General features: G+C 49.3%; 1 protein-coding gene across 2 annotated transcripts in view; it reads left to right on the top strand.

Moving 5' to 3' along the window:
- The window catches only part of COL22A1 (collagen type XXII alpha 1 chain), a 327,746-nt gene that overhangs the window by 48,543 nt on the left and 254,930 nt on the right, over positions 1-24,273 (top strand). For both annotated transcript variants that reach the window (XM_030795302.1, XM_030795301.1), the window contains exon 4: positions 24,061-24,135. In XM_030795302.1, the coding sequence (XP_030651162.1) occupies positions 24,061-24,135 (75 nt within the window). The remainder of the gene's footprint in view (positions 1-24,060; positions 24,136-24,273) is intronic.

The following is a 24,273-nucleotide window of genomic DNA, read 5'->3' as shown; positions in this document are numbered from 1 at the left end:
TCAGGTCTGAAAGCTTCAGTGAAATCCAGGCTTTCTTGTTTATTTTATTTATTTTTATTTTTTTTGAGACGGAGTCTCGCTGTCACCCAGGCTGGAGTGCAGTGGCTCAATCTCTGCTCACTGCAAGCCCCGCCTCCCGGGTTCATGCCATTCTCCTGTCTCAGCCTCCCGAGTAGTTGGGACTACAGGCGCCCGCCACCACGCCCGGCTAATTTTTGTATTTTTAGTAGAGACGGGGTTTCACCGTGTTAGCCAGGATGGTCTCGATCTCCTGACCTCGTGATCCACCCGCCTTGGCCTCCCAAAGTGCTGGGATTACAAGCGTGAGCCACCGCGCCCAGCCCTTCTTGTTTATTTTGACAAGTTAATCTTTTGAACTTTAGTTTTCCCTATAAAACAAAGACAATAGGCCGGGTGCGGTGGCTCATGCCTGTAATCCCAGCACCTTGGGAGGCTAAGGTGGGTAGATCACGAAGTCAGGAGATCGAGACCATCCTGACCAACGTGGTGAAACCCTGTCTGTGCTACAAACACAAAAATTAGCCAGGCGTGGTGGCATGTGCCTATAATCCCAGCTACTCAGGAGGCTGAGGCAGGAGACTCACTTGAACCAGGGAGTCAGGTTGCAGTGAGCTGAGATTGTGCCACTGAACTCCAGCCTGGTGACAGAGTAGGACTTCATCTCAAATAAATAAATAAATAAATAAATAAATAAATAAATAAATACAATAATAATACTACCTACTCTCTAGAGCAGAGGGAACACGCACATAAAATGCTCCCACTGCAGCCTGGCACAGTCAGTGCAAATCACAGGTTAACTCTTGTTATCACATGTCATTGCTAAGACCTGTGGTCTAATATCAGCGGGGCTGGAGTGGAATCCCAGGTCTGCCACTTGCCAGCCAAGGATCTCAGCCAGGGACTTCACCTCTCTGAGCCTCGGTTTCCTTGTGTGTAATCTGAAATGATAGTTACCAATCTGGCAGATAGTTACCAAGTTGTGGTTCTTACTGTGGTTCTTATTGTTATCATACTTAATATTTTTATGGCAAATCTATATAAAAAAGAACATGCCACAAGTCAAAGCGCTTGGCAATAACATGGCTGTATCTGAGCACCATGTCCCAGAGAGGGAGTTGAGCAGAGTCGAGAAGTTCATCTGTCTTGAGTTCTGTGTGGGGAACTGGTCCATTCAGGCGGGGAAGACCCTCCATGATTGAATTCAGAGGACAGCAAACTACAGCCTAAAGGCCAGATCACTGGCCAGAAACCAATTTTACAAATTGTGTTACTGGACCACAACCATGTCAACTTGTTAACGTATTGTCGATGGCTGCTCTCACACTGGGGTGGCAGGTTGAGTCTTTAAGACAGAGACACATGGTCCAAAGGCTAAAGTATTTACTATCTGGCCCTTTGCAGGAGTTTGCCAACATCTGATAATATACTCTGAGGTGATGACTGAAAATCTGGAGTTGCTGCCACCAGCTCCCGAGGTGCCCTTGGATAGGACATTTTGTGGGGGCCTCAGTTTCCTCCCTGGAGTGCTGAGTGGTGTGGCTCCTCTTAGAGGGTCTCTCTTCTCTTCCCTTCCATGTATTGGTCAAAATGCATGACCAGCGGCCCGCTCTGTGTGACTTCTAATGAAAGATATTCCCCTGCCTCCCATTTTTAGAGGTTAGCCATGTATTCTTAAAAAACCATTACACCCTCCTAGGTTTTGGACATGGATCCATGTCCCAGTGGAACTAGAAGGGGTTTGAGGTTCAATATGAATCAGCGCTGCCTGACCATGGGGTCTTGTGCCAGCCACATCACTCTGTCCCTAGTGCCATCCCAAGTAAAGTGGAGACTGCACCGTACAGGTGTGATGATCTCATCAACTAGGGTCATGCCATGCCCAAGCCTTCAGCTCGGGGAGACTCTGCATTTCACACGGGATTTTCGTTTTGAGTTGAGAAAGAGATGAAGTATAGAGTGGCAACAATTAAATAGATAGTTGTAAAAGGACATATACATAAACATAGACAATCTCTGTATAGATACATGTCTCTATATAAATGTGCATGTATGTAATGAAATTCATGGAGGAACTCTGCACTTCTGAGTGCCTCTCATGTCCTGCAGCTAACCTTGTCTTGGCAGAACTTGTTTCACACTTGTGAGAGAATGAGTAGGGATACAGGGTTATGCGATGTCTTGGGAATTTCCAAGAAATGTGGTTAATTGTGATGCTTCTGACACAACCTCGCAGTTACTGGAAGACTGAAGGAAAACAAGTGTCAAAGCTGTATGTTTTAGGTGACTTATTTTGCTGTAAGCTAAGTGTCCTGTCTTTGTCCTTTTGATTATGTTTACCCTGGTTTCTGTGAATTTACCCCCACACAAACACATGCGCACACACACACACACAGTCATACAAACAGGCACTCACAGGCATAGAAACACACACATACACTCACACATACACACACACAGGCATACAAACATATACATAAACTCACACACAGGCATACAAACATACACAAACATACACACATATACACTCACGTGCAGGCATACAAATATGCACACACATACACTCACACACAGGCATACAAACATACACACATATACTCACACACAGGCATACAAACACACACATGCACTCACACAGGCATACATACACACACATACACTCACACACAGGCATACAAATATATACACATATACTCACACACAGGCATACAAACATACACACACATACACATGCATACAAACATAAGACACATACATACACTCACACACAGGCATACAAATACACCACACATGCATACAAACATACACAAACAAGACACACACATACACTCACACACAGGCATAAAAACATACACACATATACTCACACACAGGCATACAAACATACACACACATACACATGCATACAAACATAAACAAGACACACACATACACTCACACACAGGCATACAAACACACCACACACATGCATACAAACATACACAAACACACACACATGCACTCACACAGGCATACAAACATACACATAGACACACATGTGCTCACATACATACTCACTACACAGCCCCACTCATATACACGTACTCAGATGCACGCACATAGACAACCAAACCTAGAAAGGGATGTTCAGGACAATAAAGACCGCTTCCTTTTGCCCCTTACCCTGGAACAATCTACATGTACTTGCCCAGAAAAAAAAAAAATGTGTTAAAACTCTGTCTGCATTTTGAGTGTCTGTCTACTCTTGGGAAATATCTACTTCCATATTCTGGAGATGCAACCAGTCAATTTTGCTTTATATGTAATAGACACATGGGATGTCTATTTGTTTATAATAGGTTCTTATTTACATCAATCTAACAACAGATGTAAACATAAATGGCTGAAGGGGTGGAAGGTAATAAGAGGAGCTCGTTGGCACTGCCCTGGGGTGCCACAACCCCCTGCGGGTGAGTTCTGGCTCCCCTGAGCACCCAATGCCATGTGTGTTTTCTACTGAAGATGTTTTCTCTCTTGGACCCCCAAATCTGGAGAATAGAAAGACATCTTCCTGCCTGTGCTCAGGTTGGGCTGAGAGTGAAACCCCCCGCTGAGAAGGACTGTGCTGGCTGAGATGAGGTTGGAATGTGGAGCTGAGCACCTCCATCCATTGCCTCTGCTCATCTGGGCTGAGAGGTCTGGGCCAGGCCTGGCTCTGCACTCAGATTGGCCCTAACCAGGGTAGCCTAGGGCAAGACAACAAAAGGAAGCTTATGTACTATGTGCGCTCCTATTTATATCTTGTAGATCAAATTTTAAAAGTGTCCTGGAAAATAACTTCTTTCCTTCTAACTTGACAAATATGCCTGCACAAAAACCTGGGAGGCAGGTTTGAATTCAGCATCCTTGGACTCCTTAAAGTCACACGCAAAATCATGGTAGCCCAAGGAGAGTCACACCCAGGCTCCCAGCCCCAGTTCATGGCCTGGCCTCCTTCTCTTCGTAACTCCTGCTTTTTCTTGAGCCAAGGAGGGCCTCATCTGCATGTGTGAGGACCCTCTGATATATAAGATCAAGCTCTGTCCACAAACCTGACAGACAGCTGCCCCTTAAAGCCCCCTGGGCCCAGGAGACCCCAGGAATGGCCCAGTCCACCCTCAGGAGTACAGATGAGCAATGAGGCTGTACTTTAGAAGGAGAATGGGCCAGGTTCAGACCCTTTGGGCAGGGAGGTCCAAGGTCCAGATCCTGAAGTGTGGTCTAGAAGATGAGGGTGGGGTCCAAATGGGAATGGTCCCTTGGTCCCTCTTCTTCCTCTGTGGGATGAAGTAAAACTGGAGGAGGTCCAGAGGAAGACTCTAAGCTCTTCTATGCCCAAGAGTGGCATTGCTGTTTTTCTTTTTTTCTGGGGAGGGGGAACAAAATGGAATTGAAAGAAGATAGTTTGTGAAATCCGATAGGCATGTATCCGATAAATCTGATAGCGGAAACCCTTTTCCACTGTTTATCTGTTGTGTGGATTCAGGCAGAGATCTGGAAAACAGCAAGCAAAAATCTCCCGCATACACACATTGCAAAGATTCAGTGAGAGAGTATTTGTAGATTATCTATTATAAGTCAATCTAGACCCCACCTCACTGCCTCCTACATTGTCCACTTTGGAGAGGTGTTAACCAGAGCCCAGAGAAGGCAGGAGAGCAGTCAAGTAAAACTGCAGGAGGCAGAGCACAGCCACAGAGCCCTGCAGGCTCCCTGCACCCACTTCCGCGTTGCATTCTCACCCCTCCTTCCTGGCAGCCCTTGATGCAGAAATGTACCCTTAAGGAGTGAAGATGACTTGCTCAGCACTATTGCTTTGTAGATTGGGACTCAGGTAAAATGGACCACAGAGACTTTGATCCATGTACCCCAGGCCCCCAACACCATCCCTGAGCAGAGGTGGGGCTAGGATGATTTCCCAGGCTGGACGTCAGCTCCTCGCCCTCCTCACCGTGTCATGTACAGTTGACAGCGGAGTCCACAACCAGGGAGGGAAGAGTAGAATTGTCTCATTGGGAACTCTGACCGAGCAACAGATTATTTCAATGTCAAAAAACAACCGGCCTGTGCAATGTGCTATGCTGTCACTAGCTGGGCAACGGCCTGGGCTGAGGCATGTCCAAGGCTCCATGGTCCACAAGGTTTTGTTGCTGGGAAGCCACAAGTGGCCTTAGGCGTCTACGAGGAAAGAAACGGGGAGCCGGTAAGCCTGCACTGAGAAACATTAAAAATCTGGGCTAGCAGAGGACTTTATTTTATCTTTTAAACATCTTAACTCCTGAGACTCAGCAATTTATATCCTGGTTAAACACTTCGAAGTTTAGACTGACAGACCTGGGCTTGAATTCTTGTGTTTGCCCTCTGTCCCCTCTTTACTTATGGCTGGTCCTTTGTGTGTTTAATTTCAGCATCTGTGAAATGGGTAGAACAAGCCCACCTATGACTGTGAAGATTCAATGCCTTAAGACAGGAAAAGTGCACCAGGGGACACTGGGCACAAGTCTCCTCTGATTGATGCCCTTGCGTTCTTGAGGACATTACAAGTGCTCTCTGACTCAGTTTCCTCACCCGAAAACATGAGAAAAAAAAAAAAAAAAACCCTTGTATTTTTGCTGCAAACATTTTGTTCATTGATTCAGGAAATATTGATTAAAGGCTTACTGTGAACTGGAAACAGTATCTGCATTTCAGGGTAGTATAATAGTTAATATGAGAGAAAAAACAAGAGGAAAGATAGCACTTAAATTATAGCTGACTATTACAGCTGGAAGTTATAATAAGTGCTCTGTAGGACATAAACAACAGTGGGAGGGTAAGGAAAAAGGAAGAAGGGTTCTGTTCAGGTCAGGGAATTAAGGGACCCCTCTGAGGACACAGCCAGGCAAAGGGCACTCCGGGTGGAGGAAACTATGTAAAGGGACAGCAGTGGCCTCAGCTCCAGCCTCCAGAAGCCAGTGCCCCACAGCTTCTGGAGTAACCACAAAAGCGGTAGAGGACGGGAGTGGGGCGTGGACAGAGGCCGACTTCCCTAGGGTGTTGTGGCCACGGGAAGAATTTGGAGTTTTATCGTGAGTTGAGTGGCAACCCATTGAAGACTTTGTTTTGTTTTACTTTAAACTTTATTTATGCATTTATTCATTTTGAGACAGAGTCTCGCTCTGTCTCCCAGGCTGGAGTGCAGTGGTGCTATCTCGGCTCACTGCAACCTTCGCCTCCTGGGTTCAAGCAATTCTTTTGCCTCAGCTTCCCGAGTGGCTGGGACTACAGGCATGTGCCACCACACCCAACTAATTTTCTTTTCTTTTTTTTTTTTTTTTTTTTTTTTTTTTTTTTTTTTAGTAGAGACAGGGTTTCACCATGTTGGCCAGGCTGGTCTTGAACTCCTGACCTCAAGTGATCTGCCCGCCTCAGCCTCCCAAAGTGCTGGGATTCCAGGCATGAGCCACCGTGCCCCACCTACATTAAGCTTTACTGTGAAGGATAGAAAACATCCAGATAGCTGAACACATCTTAAGTGTACGGTTTGATGAATTTTTCACAAACTGTACATCCCCTTCCACCCATTGGAGCAGTGTGAGCAGGAGAGGAGTACTGCTTTACTGTGCTTTAAGTTCACTTTGCTTTGGGTGGAAAGCAGGTTGCAGTCAGGAGACACAGAGGCAAGGAGAGAAGCTGGGAAGAGTCTTAGGCCAAGTGAGAGGTGCCTGTGGCAGGGTTTCTGTTCTGCTGTTTATTGTGAGGTCCAACCCCAAAGTAGCAAGAGTGAGGGGAAGGAGGCGAGACCCGGGAGCATGTACAGAGAGGGTGTTACAGAGATGGCAGCAGCTGCCTCAGAAAGCGGCGCTGCGCATTGAGTCCTGCAGGATGTCAGCATTGCAGAGAGGCCAGCCTGCCATCAGTGCCCTTGGAATAGTCTATCTAGATAGGGGAGGGGGTGGATAACTGATTTGCCAGCTCTTTTGTGTTTCTGGCTGGTTAAATTCCAGCCTGAGGAGTGTGAAGCCCTCTGTAAGTTCAAGGCTGTGTACCTGGTCCCTTTGCGCAGCTATGGGGCAAGCCAGATCCCATGTCCCATGAGCTTCATGTGAGCCCAGAAGCAGTGAGTGGAGATCTAACTTCCTTGGTCCCGTTGGTCTGCTCAGGACCTAAGACCCCTGGGGCCCCTGTCCCAGCAGGAGTGATGGATGCCCTGTGGAAGTGCAGCCTCCTGGGTCAGGGCTGAGGATGCTGGTAATGTGAGGAGTTGGCAAACCAGCAGAAGTGGTTGGGGTCTCCACTGAACAGCTGAGGACCTGGGGGTGGGGTGGGGTGATGGCAGCAGGAGCTGAACAAATCTGGGGAGGTGCACGAGAGATGACAGGGCAGAGCCAAAGGGGAGGCAGTGGAGATGGAGGGAAGTTCCCAGAAGGAGTGGTATCTGGAGAAAGAACATACGGATGGAAAACCAACTCCTGGGTGCAGAGTCACCCTCATGGCACTTAAAGTTTGGGGGCAATAGAGGGAGAGAGGTACAGTGGTGCAGGAGAAAGTGAGTTGTCTTTTTGTTTTTTGGAGACAGGGTCTTGCTCTGTTGCCCAGGCTGGAGTGTAGTGGTGCCATCATAGCTTACTGCAGCCTTGACCTCCTGGGCTCAGGTAATCCTCCTACCTCAGCCTCCCGAATAGCTGGGACTACAGGTGTGCACCACCATGCCATGCTAATGTTTGCATTTTTGGTAGAGATGGGGTTTCACTATATTGCCCAGGCTGGTCACGAATTTCTGGGCTCAAGCAATTTGCTTGCCTTGGCCTCCCAAACTGCTGGGATTACAAGCATGAGTCACCACACCCGGCAAGTTGTTGTCTTGAACTCATTGTATTGTTGGTGGCTTTGAGGTCACACATATAGAAAATTCAAATAAAGCTTGAGATCCAGAGAAGCAGAGCAAGATGAGAGGACAAGATGCACAATTTGAGGAGGTGCTGGCTCACTCAGTCTGGGTGCAATGTCAGGGTGACCACCTGGAGTGAGGTCTCTACGCTGTGCCTCTGGACCCTCCCTGGCTTAGCCCAGTCCTGGCTCTGCCACAGAGGGGATACACATGTGGACACCTCTTACACAGAAGTGAATGAGAAATTGATTAGATCAAGGTAAAAGAAGTGAAAAGAGAGCCAGGGTGAGCCCAGAGGTCTTGTGATGTGTAGAGGTCTGATGGAGGAGTGTGAGCCAGCAGGAGGCTGGCAGAAACCTAGAGAGACAGGGTGGAGAAGAGAGGGGAAGGGAAAGGGGTTTTAAGGCCAGGGGTGGGGTGGGTGAAGGGGTTGTTGGCTGATTAGTCAGGAAATGTGAGCAGATAACTGATCAGACAGCCCAGCACATAGTAATGGTCTGATGAGGAAATGGAGGATGGAAAGACTGAGCAGCTTGTTCTCAGTTGTCCGGGAGGAAATGGAACGGGAGCTGCTTGGACGAGCTGAAGGTGAAAGCCTACAGCCACCGTTGCTTTATTCTCAAGGTGTGGGATGAGCATGGCAGGGGTAGCAGAGCCGAGGATGCAGCAGCGGCTCACAGCCATGCAGGGATGCAAAGGTAGGAGGCCACACTTGATGCCCACCCCTTAGCATGCCCCTTTGCCTGCAGATCCTCAGAGGTGACCTCAGTCTACAATGGGAGGTGCAGCGCCTCAGTGGGTGCCCTGGAAGGAGGAGAGTAAGTGTGTAGGGGGGTGGCGCCACCTCTGGATTGTGTGCTACAACCCCTCACTTGCCCTCTCCAGGCCTCAGCCCTGTGCCTAGTGACAGCTCTGTTTCATGGCTGGTTTTGTCCTTGGGAAGGCCGCACCAGATGCCAAGTGTTCCTCATGGACATCTGGCTGTCATTCCCCACAGCCTCACCAAAGCTGCCTCAGGGATGCACCAGTGCCCATTCCAGGAGCCCATCTCCACCAGCCTTCCAGGGAGGGCCATGGGCAGCCATGTCCAGTTCTGCCCACTGACCTGAGGCCCAGTGAAGGGGTCCTGGCCTTGCCATCTGCCCCGACATGGTGTTCAGGGGGCCTGACAAGGTGGAGGGCTGAGCCCAGCCCCTTGCCCTTTCCTGGGGGTTCCATGCTCCTATTCCTGTGGCCTGCCTTTGTCACTGGCACTGATTTTGGGGTCACGACTGTGTGAGTTTGGACACAGACCACATGCCCAGGCTGTGTGTTAATGGAGAGAATGTGGCTGGGAGTAGCACAAATAAATCACACCTTATCTTGTTTGCATGTCTTCTCTGAGAACCACAGACTAAAAGAGGCAGGATATGTGGATGAGGAGGCATTCTGGGCTCATTTAGCTAGTCCTTTGTTTTCTGGGGACTGAGAAGGGAGATGGTTTATCTACAGACATGGAGTGACTTAGGATCAGCGCTGGGACCAGGCCTGGCCTCCTGGGGCCTCATCACACCATGTTTCTGACCTCTCCTCCAACCTCTCCTAGGGAAGGCCTATCTCCTCTCCAGGGGCTGCGTGAAATATCTCTTCAGCCCTCCTCTGGATTCACGTGATACACTTTGCAATGTGCTGCTCCTTTGATTTTATGCAGCTCCTTCCACTCACAATCCATGTAGGGAAGCAGGGAGGTGTTTTGCTTTGTTTTGTTTGTTTTTTCCTGCCTGCCAGCCTGCTCAGCAACCCTCTCACCCGGGGTCGAGCACTGAGCGATAAAGACCCTGGGGATCTTCAACTCCTCCTCTCTGAGCCTGTAGAAACTCAGGGTTTGGAGGGTAATGGACTGACTAGGTTTGGGGAAATGTTGCTTGGCACCCTCAGGTTCCATGGTCAGAGTCTCCAGGGGAAAGCTGGACATAGTGGGCACGTGCCTGTAGTTCCAGATACTCAGGAAGCCGGGGGTCGGGGGGTGGGTGCGCAGGGATCACTTGAGCCCAGGAGTTTGAGGCTGCAGTGGGCTGTGATTGCACCACTGCACTCCAGCCTGGGTGATAAAGCAAGACCCAGCCTCTAAACAAAACAAAACCAAAAAAAAAAAAAAAAAAAGTAAAAGAAAAAAAATTGCAGTAGGACTGTGCTCTGTGTGACTTGGAAGTCCTCCATATTGAACTTGGTGCTCTGTGCACTTTCTCTCGCCCAGTTCCCATTAGAACCCTGAAGAGCAGATACTGAGAGTTTCCTTTGGTTCTAGAATGGAGCACAGCGAGCCTTGGAGGGTCTGAAAAGGCTGGAGGTGCCACTCACATAAAGCACAAGGCTTTTTCTCTGTTAAGGAGCAAACAGAACAGAGACAGCAAGGACGAAGACTAAAGAGATGTTAGTTCACACTGAACTGATGATGTCACCACCCAGGGCCATGACCTTAGGTCAAAGGTTTGATCAAAGACAGAGGGCAAAGCCATGTGCTGTCATTCCGGGGCCAGTTTTCCTGTAAAAGCCAATTATAACTGGAGGAGCAGCTCACGAAGCTATACCCCTCAGCAGGCGACCTCTATGGGCTTGGGTTTATGGGAGGGAGGCACTGGGCCGAGTGCCTGGGGAGGAGGCCCAGTCCTGGCGCCGTCTGGTGGGAGTTGCACCTTCAGGCAGCTCTTCTTTATTGACATCTGATTCCTTATCTGTAAAACAAGGAGGTTGGACCACAGGGTCACTCAGACCTTCTCCTGATGCTGAAGCTGAGTCCGTGTTGTCAGAACATGGACTCCAGAAGGAAGCGCTGTTCCCAGTTGACCCCTTGCAGCGCAGCTCAGCTTTTGCCCTGTTCTTGGTTGTTCCTCTCCAGCCCCTCCCAAGATTTTCGGGATGGGGTGGCAGATTCGAGGGGCAGGAGGGGCTCCATGCCCCAGAGTCAGCCGATTTCCTCCGAGCCTCAGGTGCCTTGCTATGAAATAGGGAGACCATAGGTGCCTGGGCATGGATCGGCCTCGGGGGCCAGGTCAGCCGTGAACGTCCAGGCGAAGCTGTGTTTGGCCAGGGCATGGAAAGGTGTGGTCATGTGAGGGGCCACACTGCAGTCCTGCTTGGCCCTGACCCATCCTCATGTCCATCTTCTGAAGCTTCTCCCCAGATCTAGGGCCTGTGGGGGCAGAGCTGTGGTGAGGGTGGGCTCTGAGTGTGAGCAGTGGCAGTGGACCTGGGCTCAGTGTCTCCGGGGCAGGAGGTACAAAGGACAGGAGTGGGGAGGCGGCAAGCTGGAGGTGGGCATGGGGTCAGCAGATAGAGGTAGGGGCAGGTGTGGGCAGAGGCAGGAGTGCAGGCAGATTCAGCCTGGAGGAGAGGGGAGGAAGTGGGGATGCAGACAGCAAGGCCAGGGGGAGACAGGCAGGGAGAATCAGAGGGGCAAATGCGGCCTTTCACCAAAGAAAGAGGGACAGGCACAGGGTGGGGGAGAGTAGGATGGGGACATGCAGGAAAGGTGGACACCCCGCTGTCCCAGGCACACCAAAAGGGCAGGGGAGCAGCCAGAGAGGTCACTGGGAGCCCAGGGCAGGCCTGTCCATGCCTGCCAGGCTGGGGCCCTCTTCCTTGTCAGGAATGTGTCACTGGCAGTATGCCCTAGAAGGCGCTGGCAGGAAGGGACCCACTGGGCCATCCTGGGAGTGTGTCCCACAGGCCGCCCACATAAAAGCTCCTCTCTCTCTCTGTCTCTCTCACTGCCTCTGTCTCTCTCTGTCCCTCTCTCTTGCTGTCTCTCCTCTGTCTCTCTCTCTTGCTGTCTCTCCTCTGTCTCTCTCTCTTTTGCTGTCTCTGTCTCTCTCTTGCTTTCTCTGCTTCTCTCTCTCTCTGTCTCTCTCACTCTCTCTGCCTCCCTCTTTCTCTTGCTGTCACTGCTTCTCTCTCTCTCTGTTCCTCCAAGGCCAGCACCCCCACTGCAGAAACGCCCAAATGCATTCACACACAAATGCACACAGGGGCACGTGTACCTAATGGTTTCACACAGTGAACAGTGCAGCCCTGCACACACACATGCAGAGACACGCATTCTGTTGGGAGTGCTCATACAGGTGCAGCAATGCGGCCACGCCTTGACTGCTCTAGGGGAGCCTCGGGGTGAGAGGCACAGCTGGCGGGTGCAGAATTGCCATGCCCTCCTCATTCCTTTGCGATTTGTAGTAAATTCTGGAGCTGCTAATAAGCAAGCCCCCCTCTGAAGCTCTAGGCACGGCCCCCTTTTCTGCAAGTCCCCCACCCCAGCCCCACTGTCCAGCTCTGAGCTCCTTCCATCCTGCCCCTGCTTTGTTTAAAGTCTCTCTCTAAGAAGAATCAAAGTCAGCCTGAGCTGTGCATGGCTCCAAAGGCCTCCTCTTCCACAGGAGGGAGGGCCAGGGCAGATTGAAGGACCCACTGTCCCACACCCTTGACAGTGGGTGGCTTGGGAACAGATCAGAAGCTATGTCGCTGGGGACAGGTGAAGTTGCTGAAGCAGCTCTGCCTGGGGGTGGGCGGAGGCTTCTCCAGAAAAGGAATTGGTGTTGCTCATGGAGCCCTAATCTAATGAGTAAAGCTGGGCTGATTCATAAAATCCTTTCCTGGCACAATCCTTGCTCAGAGAACTCAAGGGCGTGGCCTGCTCAGAGGCTGGGAAGCTCCTTGTTCCTGGGGGGATTCAAAAAGAGCCACTGCACAGGGGTTGTGAGTAGAAGGAAGGATTGCTTTGGACAGGGAGTTTCCCGGCTGGCTTTGAAAGCTGTGGTGCTCCTGCTCCGATGCACAAGAGGCCCCACTGCACTCAAACGGGGCGGGGGGAGATGTGCACATGAGGAGCCCAGCCTGCTCTACCCCAGCCCAGCAGGCAGCAGCTAGGAGCATGCAGGGCCCCTGCAGCCACACTGCTGCTGCTTGGGATCAAATGCTGGCTCTGTTGCCTGCCCGTCCTGTGACTTTGGATAAGGGGCTTTACCTCTCTGTGCCTTATTTCCCTCATTTATTCCAAACAAACCATAGCCATGAGAATTGCCACTTTATGGGGTTGTTAGAAGGATTCAGTTAATTGATATGTATGCAAAGTGAATTGAAAGATGGTTGTCACATAATAAGCACCATGTGGGCATCAGCTTCTGTGTGCCAGGCACTGTATTGGACATTTTTTATTTTCTTTTTTCCCATCCATATCAAAACTCTGAGAGGTAGTTCATTATTTTATAATTGAGGAAGCTGAGACTCAGAAGGATGCTGGAGGCCATGCAAGGTCACACAGCAAGTGGACAGGAGAGCCAGTCTCTTGACTGCTGGCTATCTGTGTAGACCCATCCTCCCCTCCCACCATCACCATCACCTCCTCCATCATCACCATCATCACCACTGCCATTACCATCAGCATCACCATCACCACCGCCATCACCACCATTGCTACCACTGTCGCCATCACCACCACCTCCTCCACCATCACCACTGCTATCACCATCATCGTCACCATCACCACCATCACAATCACCACCACCTCTATCAAGCCGTCTCTATGAGAAGACAGACATTAGAATCTGATGGGGTCTCGGAGGCCAAGGCTGGGGCAGAAGGCCTCTTATTGTAACTGGAATAGAAATAGGCAAGTATGAGAGCCAAAGGGATTGCTGTCCCTCTCGGGGCTCCGAAGGTGACATTTCTCATTGGTGATCATCAGTCACAGCAGCGAGCGGAGACCCAAACAGTGTGCTAAGCAGGCCAAAGGGGAGTGCAATGGGAAGGGCTCCATCACCTTAGTCAGACCTGGCCTTGAGCCCTGCCTCTGCTACTTCCCTGGAGAGTAACCAGGAGCAGGTCACTCACCCTGTTTGAGCCTCAGTATGTTTGTGTCACTGGGAATGTCAAAATCCTTCAGGAAGTCTGTTGAGGGAATTAAATGGAATCCACTGAAATTCTGGGCTTCAGGAGGGCAGAGGCTCTTGTCCTCTTGTCCTTTCTGTTCCGTGTGGCCTCCCTAGGATCCAGGTGTAGTGGTCATGTCCCAGCAGATGGTGGACACCCAGGATGTGTTCATGCCCTCACTGCTCTGCACTTTAGTGAGGCCATCAGCCTAATGATCATAACCTCCCAACAGAACACGAGCATCCCGCAGTCACCATGGCATATTCTCTCTGTCCTGGCACACACTGTCCTGTGGCCAGACACCCTTGCACCATCATCCCTGTCCCTCATCTGCCATGTGACAGTCACAGCCACCATCTCTACCAAGCTACCACATCCTGCTCATTTAAGGGGTTCTTAAGGGTCTCCACACCCTTGCTCAACAGATGGATCATTCTACCCCACACTGGTCTTGTGGTTTACCCTTTCCCTTGGCCATCTCCGGAGGGCACACTGTTGTGCAAAGGTGGGAGGCTGGGTGTCAGACAAACTTGGGCTGGAATTCTGGGTATTAATGAGTTCTGTTACTTTGGAGCAGTCTCTTACTCTTGTAAGTGTTCGTCTTCCCTTCTGAGAAAATCAGAAGGGCTGCTGGAGGTCATGGTGCGTGAATGTGCTTGCCGAATCTAGGGATTCGGTAACTGACATGTCTTTCCTTTTCCTTTTCCTTCTCCTTCTTACACTACCCCTGCCTTAATCCCAAATGTTTGGAGGTATTTTTCAACACTGTTGAGCTCCTTGGAATAATGAACTTGTTGGTTTCGAGGTGAACCAGGTAACAATCAGTCCACATGCTCTCTCATGGCACCCCAACTTTGAAGTAGAGTAATTAGCATCTTGCTAATTTTCTTGGTGAAAGTAATTTTTAAATCATTAAAGAGGGAGTCTCTTCTTAAAAGTTTTTAGAAAGAGAGACCTGTTGTGGAAGCACTGGGATTATGTGTGTTTTCCTGAAACTTCCCAAGACAGCTCCCTCAGGAATCATTATTAGAGGATAGTATTAGCGGTTCAGACCATCCCTGAAACGAGGAGTTAGGGGAAGAAGAGTATGGGTTTGACATAGTTGCTGTCCCTGTTGTCTCCATTTGCTGCTCAGCCATTCTCCCTGAACCTGCTCCAACGGGGCCCTCGCCCCATCATTCAGGGCACCAATGACCTGTAGGATGCCAAACCTCACTGTAAATGCTGCCCCTTCTTTTTTGAGACCAGGTCTTGCTCTGTCACCCAGGCTGGAGTGCAGTGGTGTGATCTCCGCTCACTGTAGCCTCTCCCTTCTGGGTTCAGCTGATTCTCTGCCTCAGGCTCCCGGGTAGTTGGGACTACAGGCACACATCACCACATGCTGCTAATTTTTTTGTGTGAATATATATATAATTTTTTTTTTTTTTAGTAGAGATGGGGTTTCACCATCTTGGCCAGGCTGATCTCAGACTCCTGGCCTCAAGTGATCCACCCACCTTGGCCTCCCAAAGTGCTGGGATTATAGGCCTGAGCCACTGGGCACAGCCTGTTTCCCTTCTCTTTTGACATTTAAGAATTGGTGCCTTGGACTGCTCCCTGCTGCGTGAAACACTCCCTCCACATACCCTGTGGACCTCCCTCTCCCTGGTTCTCCTCCCACCTCACTGGCCACCCCTTCTCAGTCTCCTTTGCTGGCCACTCCTCATCCCCCGCATTTCAAAATTGGAGGCTGTGAGGGCGTAATTTGCAGACCTCTCTCTCTCTCTCTCTCTCTCTCTCATATATCACTGAATGATCTCACTCACTCCTGATGCTTTAAACACTATCCCTGTTCCAGCAACTTCCAAATGGAAAGCCCCAACCGGGCCCCAAGCCTTGAAATCTGAAAGCCGAGCTTACAGATCCAGATGCTTGCTGAGCACCCGTAGGACATCTCACATGGAAAATGTCCACCACCGGACTCATGTTCTGTGGCTCCAGCATTCCAGCTGCACAGGGCAGAGCATTCACTTTCTCAGACACTCCACATCTAATCTACCTTCAGAGCCTGCCCAGTCTTTCAGGATAGATCCAGGGACTGGCTACCTCTCCTCTCCTCTACCCCCACCACAAGGAACAAGCCACCGTCATCACTTCCCCCCGACCACTGTGGTGTCCTGGCTGGTCTTTGCCTCCACCCTTTCCCTGTCACATCTGGCCTCTCCCCCTGCTGCAGGGTGACACATCTTACCAGGGTCCATCAGTCCCAACCCAGGCCCCTTCTACCTCATCTCACCATTGCTCTTCCCTTTGCGGACTGTCCCAGCCATGTGTCCCCACTCTTCCTCACCTCCAGGTCCTTTTCCAGACCTCCCATGCATCATTCCCCCAGTTCCTGCCTTCATGTAGTTGCCTCCAATTTCCCCTTCCCCGAGTAGACATCCAACACCTCCAAGCACCTGCTATGCCACCCTCTCTTCCATCCCTGCCTTAGAGCTTCCCCACTACTGCCCCCACCTGCTATCATCACATACAGTTTGGAGACCTCAGTGCCTTATTTGATCAATTTCCATCTTTCCACTGGATGGCAGATCCCTGAGGACAGAGAGCTTGTCACTTTGCCATTATTTTACGCCCAGGATCAGTTCAGTGCCAGGCGCATACTGGGTGTTCATTAAACGTGGAATGAAGGAAGGTTTGGTCTCAGAAGTTCTGCTGGCTGTCACACAAAAAGGCTGCAAGGGCTCTGCTGGCCCTGAGCTCCCGTTGCGCCTCCATCTTCTCCCCATCCTCTCCTAGAGAAAGCTCCACACAGTCTCTGGTGACACCTACTGGTGCTTGGTTCTTGAGCCATTCCCTGGGAGGGAAAGGAGGTCTGAGGAACCCTTGGGCCATTTGAAGTCATGGATGATGGCTGGCACCCAAAGTCCTTGTTGGACAGGTAGCACTCATACGCAGTAACAGCCATGAGCAGCGCCTGCTGCTACCTGGCAGAGCAAGCTCTCCATTGCTCTGAATTCCAAACTCGGCCTTGGGCCACGAGGCTCTCCATGGCATGCATGGCATTTTCCCTTTCCTCTCCTGTCCCTCTCCTCCTGCCACTCTAGCTGTGGGGCTTGGCCCCTCCTCACCCCCATGATAAGCTAAGCCCCTCCAGGCTTAGGCTTTGCCCTGCTCTTCCCATGGCTGGACTGGTCTCCTTCTTAGCTCTCACTCACCTTAGAGCTCTTCGCAGACCAGCTTATCCAGCATCTGTCCAGTGTCCCCGCTCCCAAAGCCCCATCACGTTGCAGGCATATTTCCTCCGTGGCGCAGCCTGCACACCATGGCTGCCTTGCTTCTCTGTCGGCTTCTGTGCTGTTCTGTGTTGCTCTCTGCCTCCTCCACTAGCACGGGAGCACCAAGAGGGCGGGAGCCACTCGCCTGTGTGTTCATGTGTTTGCACTTGTTCCTTGCACTGAGACATATGTGCCAGGCACTTGGCAAATACGTGTTGTGTAAATGAAGGGATAAATGAATGAGCACTTATTAGATGCCAGATTTCATGCTGAGAACTTCCCATCCACTGTCCATCCTATTTAACCTTTAGGACAACCGTGGATGGAAAGGGGAGGGACTTTCACCTCTGTTTTTGAGTTTGGAAACAGACACATGGGGCAACTGACATGAAAGAGGTGAGGTCTGTCTGACCCCAGAGCTTCCTTCCATCAACCTTGGAGCTCAAGGTTCTTTCCCCTGGTCTTGTCCTTTTTTGGCTTCTTTGTATGCTGGTGCACAGCTCACACTTGGCTGGGAGAGGACAGATGGCCCTGGCAGGCCCTCGCCTTGTTACTGTTTCTTGTGCCTCATCAGTCTCCAAACAAAGACAACTGCATCCCCAGCTCCCATCAGGAAGGGCCCAGCTGTGCCGGAGCCCCACCCCTCATTCTTCGTGCTGCATCTTTCTGAGACAGGGACAAGGAAGGGAAGGAGGGTGGTGGCCCTGATCTCCTGGGCCAGTGTTCGCAGCTGTCAGCAGGTCCAGGAGGATTTTCCTTTCTGGCGATATTTTGTCTACTGCATATGTCACACAGACTTCCTGTGAAACACTTGCATAAACATTTTCACAAAACACCTGGCACCCTGACCATGCCCTCTCTCCTGCCTAAAGGATCTGGGAGATGTGGATTGAATAGCCAGAGGATCTGGGCCTTCTGGGGAGGCAGCTGGTGCTGATACACTCTGGCCTAGAGGAGAAATGCAAGCCAGGAATCTTCAGAAAGTTCCGGAACAGGTGGTGGAGGTGGAACTGGGCATAAGAACCCAATGTCTGGACCCTGGGTTGTCTTCATCTTCTCACAGGGTGCACACCATGGCCCTGAGATGTGGTTAATAACAATTTCCTCCCCCTTTCAATTACTAGGAAAGTTACTTGTTAACCTGTAAAATATGGATAATAGTATCTGCCCTGCAAACCATGAGGAGGATTAAATGAGAGCCTGTGTGTAGTGCTGACATTACACACAGCGATTGGCTGGTTATTATTCTATCACAACCAAGGTGGTTTCCAGTGCAGAGATTGTGGATAGCAGTTAAGAGCTCAGATGCCTACATCTGATTCCCTGGGCTCAGTTCTGTGCCACTTGTCAGCTGTGTGATGTTGGGTAAATTACTTAACCTCTCTGAGCCTTGGCTTCCTGTTGCATAAGCCAATGAATCCTATAGGTACAGGGTGAGGAAGACCCTTCTACAAGTCAAGACTGTTAAAAGGCAAAATGGGCTTCTGTAGAAAGTAGCAAACTGGCCATCTGCTGGTGCAGGCTTTGGAGACACACAGACCTGAATCTCTATTGGCTGGGTGACCTGAGGCAGTTGACCTGGCCCTGGGAGAGGCTGCATCATGCAGTGGCCAAGAACTGGATGCTGAAGCCATCATGCTGACATTGCCACTTGCAAGCTGTGTGGCCTTGGGCAGTTGACTAACTTCTTTATGCCTTTCTTTCTACAGAAAGAAGTTAGTCTCCCTTTCTTTCTTTCTGTAAATAATAGCACCTACCTCGTAAAGCCATGGTAAGGATTCAATTAAATGTGTTAATATATTCAACATGCTTGGAACAGTGTCTGGTGCACAGCAAGCCACCTACATGTGTCTGCTGCTTATGGAGATAACTACATCCCTCCAGCAGAGCAGCCAAGAGGCTCAGAAACAATCCACATGGCATTCCCAGTGCAGGACCTAGCCATGCAGGTACTCAGTCCTTGGGAGCCATGACAGTGTAATCCTTATTAACATGATCCTTGGGCCCTTGTGCCTGGCATGTGTCTGTTGCCTATCTGAAATGGAGATGCGTGGAAAATTCCTTGGCTGGCCTCGGAGCAGCAGAGGAACTGGACCTTGTGTCTGCTGGGCGTCTGCTTCAGCTTTTCCCTCCTCCGCCTCTTCCCCTTCCCACTTGGATGTTATACATCTTGTCTGTGGTTAGCTGCACTCAGCAGCGGCTGCTGTGAGGTGATGGATGAGCCATGATTGCTTCCTGTCTGGTATCCGGCAGGGCTGCCCTGGCATCCTTCCCTTGTTTCTACTGCTCCTGTTGATCTAACATGGGGCCACCGTATCTCTTCCTAGATGCTAGATTTAGGTAGGCATTTATTCAAATACAGAGACATTTCTCCTATCTGATGAGTTTCTCATCTTGGACTCAGTTTTTATATCTGTGTAATGGGAACAAAATCTACCTTTTAGGATGGTTGTTGTGAGTTAAATCCAAAGCCAGATGATTGACACACACACTGGGTACTCAATAATTGCATGTACCCTCCGTTCCCAACTGGAAAAACTCTTGGCCGAGAGCCAGGGGATGACGAGGCTGTGTGTTCTGCAGACAGAACCATGGTTGTGTCAATATAGAGCATGAGGACATCAGACACAATATTGTGCAAGCCCTTTTCCTCCCCTAATGGACAAACAGGTGCTCCCCTTTTGCCATTTGGTAAACTGAGGCCAAAAATGGACGTGTTTTTCCAGAAAGACTACAGTAAATTTGTGGTGTTTTCCCTTAGAGCAGCAGCTCTGATCAATCAATAGGCTTCTGGTGAGGAGGAATCCATGCTGTGTGAAGAGATACCTTTTTTCTCTTCAGAAGTCTAGAATGTTCCACTTACCTAGAGAGTGAAGGAAAATGATTGTCAGTGGGTAGACAATAAATGGACTTTAAGGAAGCAGTGCCTTTGTCATTAGACATTTTCGTTTTTGTGTTCTCATGTTTTCAAAAAGGAGAATCAACCAGTGAACCAGCCAATAACAAATTAAATCCACATTTTTAACTCCTATGAACTTATCTTTGTCCTTAATTTAGAACTACTTTTTATGCTGCTCCTGAAGGATCACCTGAGAATTCCATATTTGTTGGGATAGAGAAGGTAACAGTCTGTATTTCCTTTACCAAGGAAATAATGCACCACTTCTCACCACCCTCATTAATTGTCCTTAGACATCCAGAAAGAGAATCTGACCTTACAGCTGGTTACAGTGGCATATCAGTGAGGCCCATAGGAAGGAAATGCATGCAAATTTGGAATGCACTCAACTGCAAGTAAAGAAAACCCATATATGGTGGCTTAAACAAACAGAAGTTTTTTGTTTGTTTTTTTTTAATATTATGCCTCCCACCTAGGATTGGAATTGCTGGTTTGATATTTCCTCCATTCTCCTAGACAGTCCCCCAAACATTATGTTTCATATGCAAAGGAAGAAGAAGGGAAAGTAAACTCACCACCCCATCCACTTATCTATTCTCTTACATCAAGGAAACCAAAAGCTTTCTAAGCAATCCTTTCCTTTATCCACAGCAAACTTTGGTTATTTGTTTCCTTGGCCAGCTCTGAATCACGCATCCATCCCTAGCTGCAAGTGAGTCTGGAAAGGTGGGGAATAGAATAATCATAATTGACTTAGACCAAACAGCTACAGTGTTTCTCCATGGGCTGAAAACTATGTCTTTCTGAACTAAGGTGGCATTTATTTAGCAACAAAGAAGTGGGAAATGGACATGAGGCTGATAACAAATGATGCCTGCTACACCTCCAGGGCAGGAGCCGAAGGGCCCATGAGATACTCTCAGTGGCTCATCAAAATCATAACGAACCCCATGCCTGGGAGGCTCCCCATTCCACCAGTCAGTGTTTACTTCTCAGCTCAGTTGTTGGAAGTCATTTCTACTCAACAACTGAAGGCCTGTTACGGGTTTGGAGCTAGAAAGACAGTGGCCATCCAGAGGTGAGCTGAGGTCCAACCAGGTCTGAAGACTCCCACTCCCTGGGGAGACAGACATGCCCATTAGTGACTTCAGTATGGTGCCCTCAGCTCTTGGACACTGGAACCTGATGAAGGGCTCCCTACCCAGGCTGGGATAAATGGAAACAAGCCCCTGGAGTTGTTGAAGGCTGAGCAGTCTCTAAGATCCAGGAGGAGGAGCTTTGGGAAGCGTGGAGAAAAAATGACTCCCAGTAGCACTGATCCTTTCTTTCACTCACATGTTTGGAGTCTGTTCCTGTTAGTCAGCCTTGTAATGCCCTGAAGGCAGGAACTAGGATGTCTCTCTCATCCACTTCTGTGACCCTAGAGCTAGCTCAATGCTTGGAACATATCTGGAGCTCAGTAAAGAATTGAATTTGAATAGATGAGTGAATACAGAAATAAACAGATCATTCTCCAAGATATGGGGATATCTTGGCCAAAAGGAAATGCAGAATGGCTTCCAAGTATAGGCTAAGAGGAGCCATGGATGCTAACCCTACCTCCTTGTCAAGCAGGTGAACCCTGAGGAACCCACCATCCCCGGGAAGCCTGGCTGGAGGGCTATTTTGGAAGCCATTTGTTCTGACTTAACCAACTCAACTGTAAACTGCCCCTCGAGCCTGGTGAATGTGTGAGGCTTAGTGATGGCCCCAGAGGGAATTTGCTGGTTGTTTTGAGAAAGATTTCTTAAAGCAAGTTGAGCAAGTTCTATTATCTTTGAGTAGAATCTCCATCATTTCTGTGTTCGTGGTCCTCCCCTTGGGAAATTTGCAGAGATGTGACTCAATGGAGCAGCCTACTCTGAGCTCCAGCCGCCAGCCTCCAGAGATTTGCTCATCATCAAAGATAGATAGAACCTTCTGAGTCAACTCGTCTTAAATTTTAAACTCATTAAAATGACACGCAATTCCCAGCCTGTCTCTCTGGCAGGCTGCCAAACTTAAAGCAATTGATCGTCACCCCACAGCTGCTGCTGTCCTGGGTAGAGCTGTCTAAATATTGTGCTGCGCCTGTACCCATTCCTGTGTGTAGTGCTAGACAGACAGCTTGGTGCTGTTTCCAAAATAACCCCTTCCATGGTGCTTGTCAGACCTGGTGGTGCCTTTGAGGATAAACATTAAAAATACCTCCTTCCAAATCAGGAAAGATCTCATTTGTTCCCCTGCACTGAGACACTTATACCCTCAAATATGAGAAGAGGCCATTGTATATGGAACTAATGGGGTGGCGGAGCTGCCTAATAATGTGTGATTATAATAATAATGTGTGATAACCAAATTGCTTCACAGGCAGGGCTGGGTCTTCAGGGAGGTAAGTGAGGTGCTTTGGTTGCTAAGTTTATGAGAATACAGAACCTCCTTACATCCTCTCAGTGCTGTTGTGGGCATAATCTTGCCCAATCCTCAAAGCAGCCCTGTGACAAATGTGTGCATTTTAAGGTCTCCCATGCCACAGGTGCCCACGCGAAGACACACAGCTTAAGAGACTTCTCTAAGCCACAGAAGTAGGCGGGAGTGCAGTCAGCATGGACTCAGCACATTAAAATTCAAAGTTAATGCTCTTTCTGAAATTGTTAGAGGGACTGAAAGAGTTTATTTTTCTTCCAACTTTTTATTTTTTATTTATTTATTTATTTATTTTTGAGGTGGTGTCTCATTCTGTCACCCAGGCTGTCGTGCAGTGGCGTGATCTCAGCTCACTGCAGCCTCCACCTCCCAGGTTCGAGCGATTCTCCTGCCTCAGCCTCCTGAGTAGCTGGGGTTACCAGTGTGCGCCACCATGCCTGGCTCATTTTTGTATTATTAGTAGAGCCGGGGTTTCACCATGTTGGCCAGGCTGGTCTCAAACTCCTGACCTCAGGTGATGCGCCCATCTTGGCCTCCCAAAGTACAGGCATGAGCCACCACACCCGGCCTTCTTCCAACTTTTTAAAAGTGAGGATTCATGGAGACTGTAAGATATTTATGTAATATTGTATAATAATTTTTTATCGTATGACTTACTCAATTGCTTTTGTATAACTGAGTTTTACTTATTTGGAATTTGCCTTTTTATGTAATTGTACCTGAAGCGCCATCAGATGATTTATGGAACACCTTTCTGGTCTGTCCCTGCACACAATTTCCATTTCATTGACATCCTACTGACTTGCAGGTTTCATGTATGTGTGCATGCTTTCCTTTTTTTTTTTTTTTTTTTTTTTTGAGATGGAGTCTCACCCTGTCACCCTGGCTGGAGTGCAGCGGCATGATCTCGGCTCACTGCAAGCTCCGCCTCCCAGGTTCACGCCATTATCCTGCCTCAGCCTCCCGAGTAGCTGGGACTACAGGCGCCTGCCACCACGCCTGGCTAATTTTTTGTATTTTTAGTAGAGACGAGTTTCACTGTGTTAGCCAGGATGGTCTCGATCTCCTGACCTTGTGATCCGCCCGCCTCGGCCTCCCAAAGTGCTGGGATTACAGGCGTGAGCCACCGGCGCCCGGACATGTGCATGCTTTCCTAAATGAGGTTCTCTCTGCCTGTATCACCTTTTGGTCTTTTGTCTGTCGGGCTAAATCTTACGGTTCTTTCAAAAAGAATCTTTCCAAGAAAGCTTCTCTGTCCTCCTGCATTAGATTAAGTATCGTATCTGTGTCCTGAACCCCCCAGCAGCAGGCACATGTATCTACAACTTATTCCGCTATGTTGATAATATTGATGTCCGTGTCTGGCTCCCTTGGACAAGGCTGTGAATTCATTGTAGACAGGGACAAAGCCTTGTTCATATTTCACCCCAGTACAGAACACAGTATTTGCAGAGTTGATGCTTAACAAATACATGGGAAAATGAAAACATGAATGAGTGCGGAGATGCCAGCTGCCTCTGCATCTTCTCCAGGCATTGAACACCTCACATGCTGCAAGGCAGGGTGGGGTCTCGTGTGCTGTCATATTTCACAGGGTGATGATGGGTCACATTTTCTCATCAGTCTCTGTTTCCTCTTGCTTTCCTCAGATGTGCTCTGTCCTAGCGTTCGTGTAGAAGGAGATCGCTTTAGGCACACCAACGGAGGAACCAAGGAAATCACAGGTAAGGGAAAAACAGCAACTACACATGCTTCCTTTGGTGTATGATTTGTTGAGCCTGAGCATGACCCTAGTCAATTCAGGGGTGGCCTCACTGACCCTGTTCTTGTTCCCATATTTCACCAGAGTCCTGATAAAATGG

Source organism: Nomascus leucogenys, chromosome 16, assembly GCF_006542625.1.
Source record: "Nomascus leucogenys isolate Asia chromosome 16, Asia_NLE_v1, whole genome shotgun sequence".
NCBI classification, from domain to species: domain Eukaryota; kingdom Metazoa; phylum Chordata; class Mammalia; order Primates; family Hylobatidae; genus Nomascus; species Nomascus leucogenys.
This window is presented reverse-complemented; position numbering and strand designations above follow the sequence as displayed.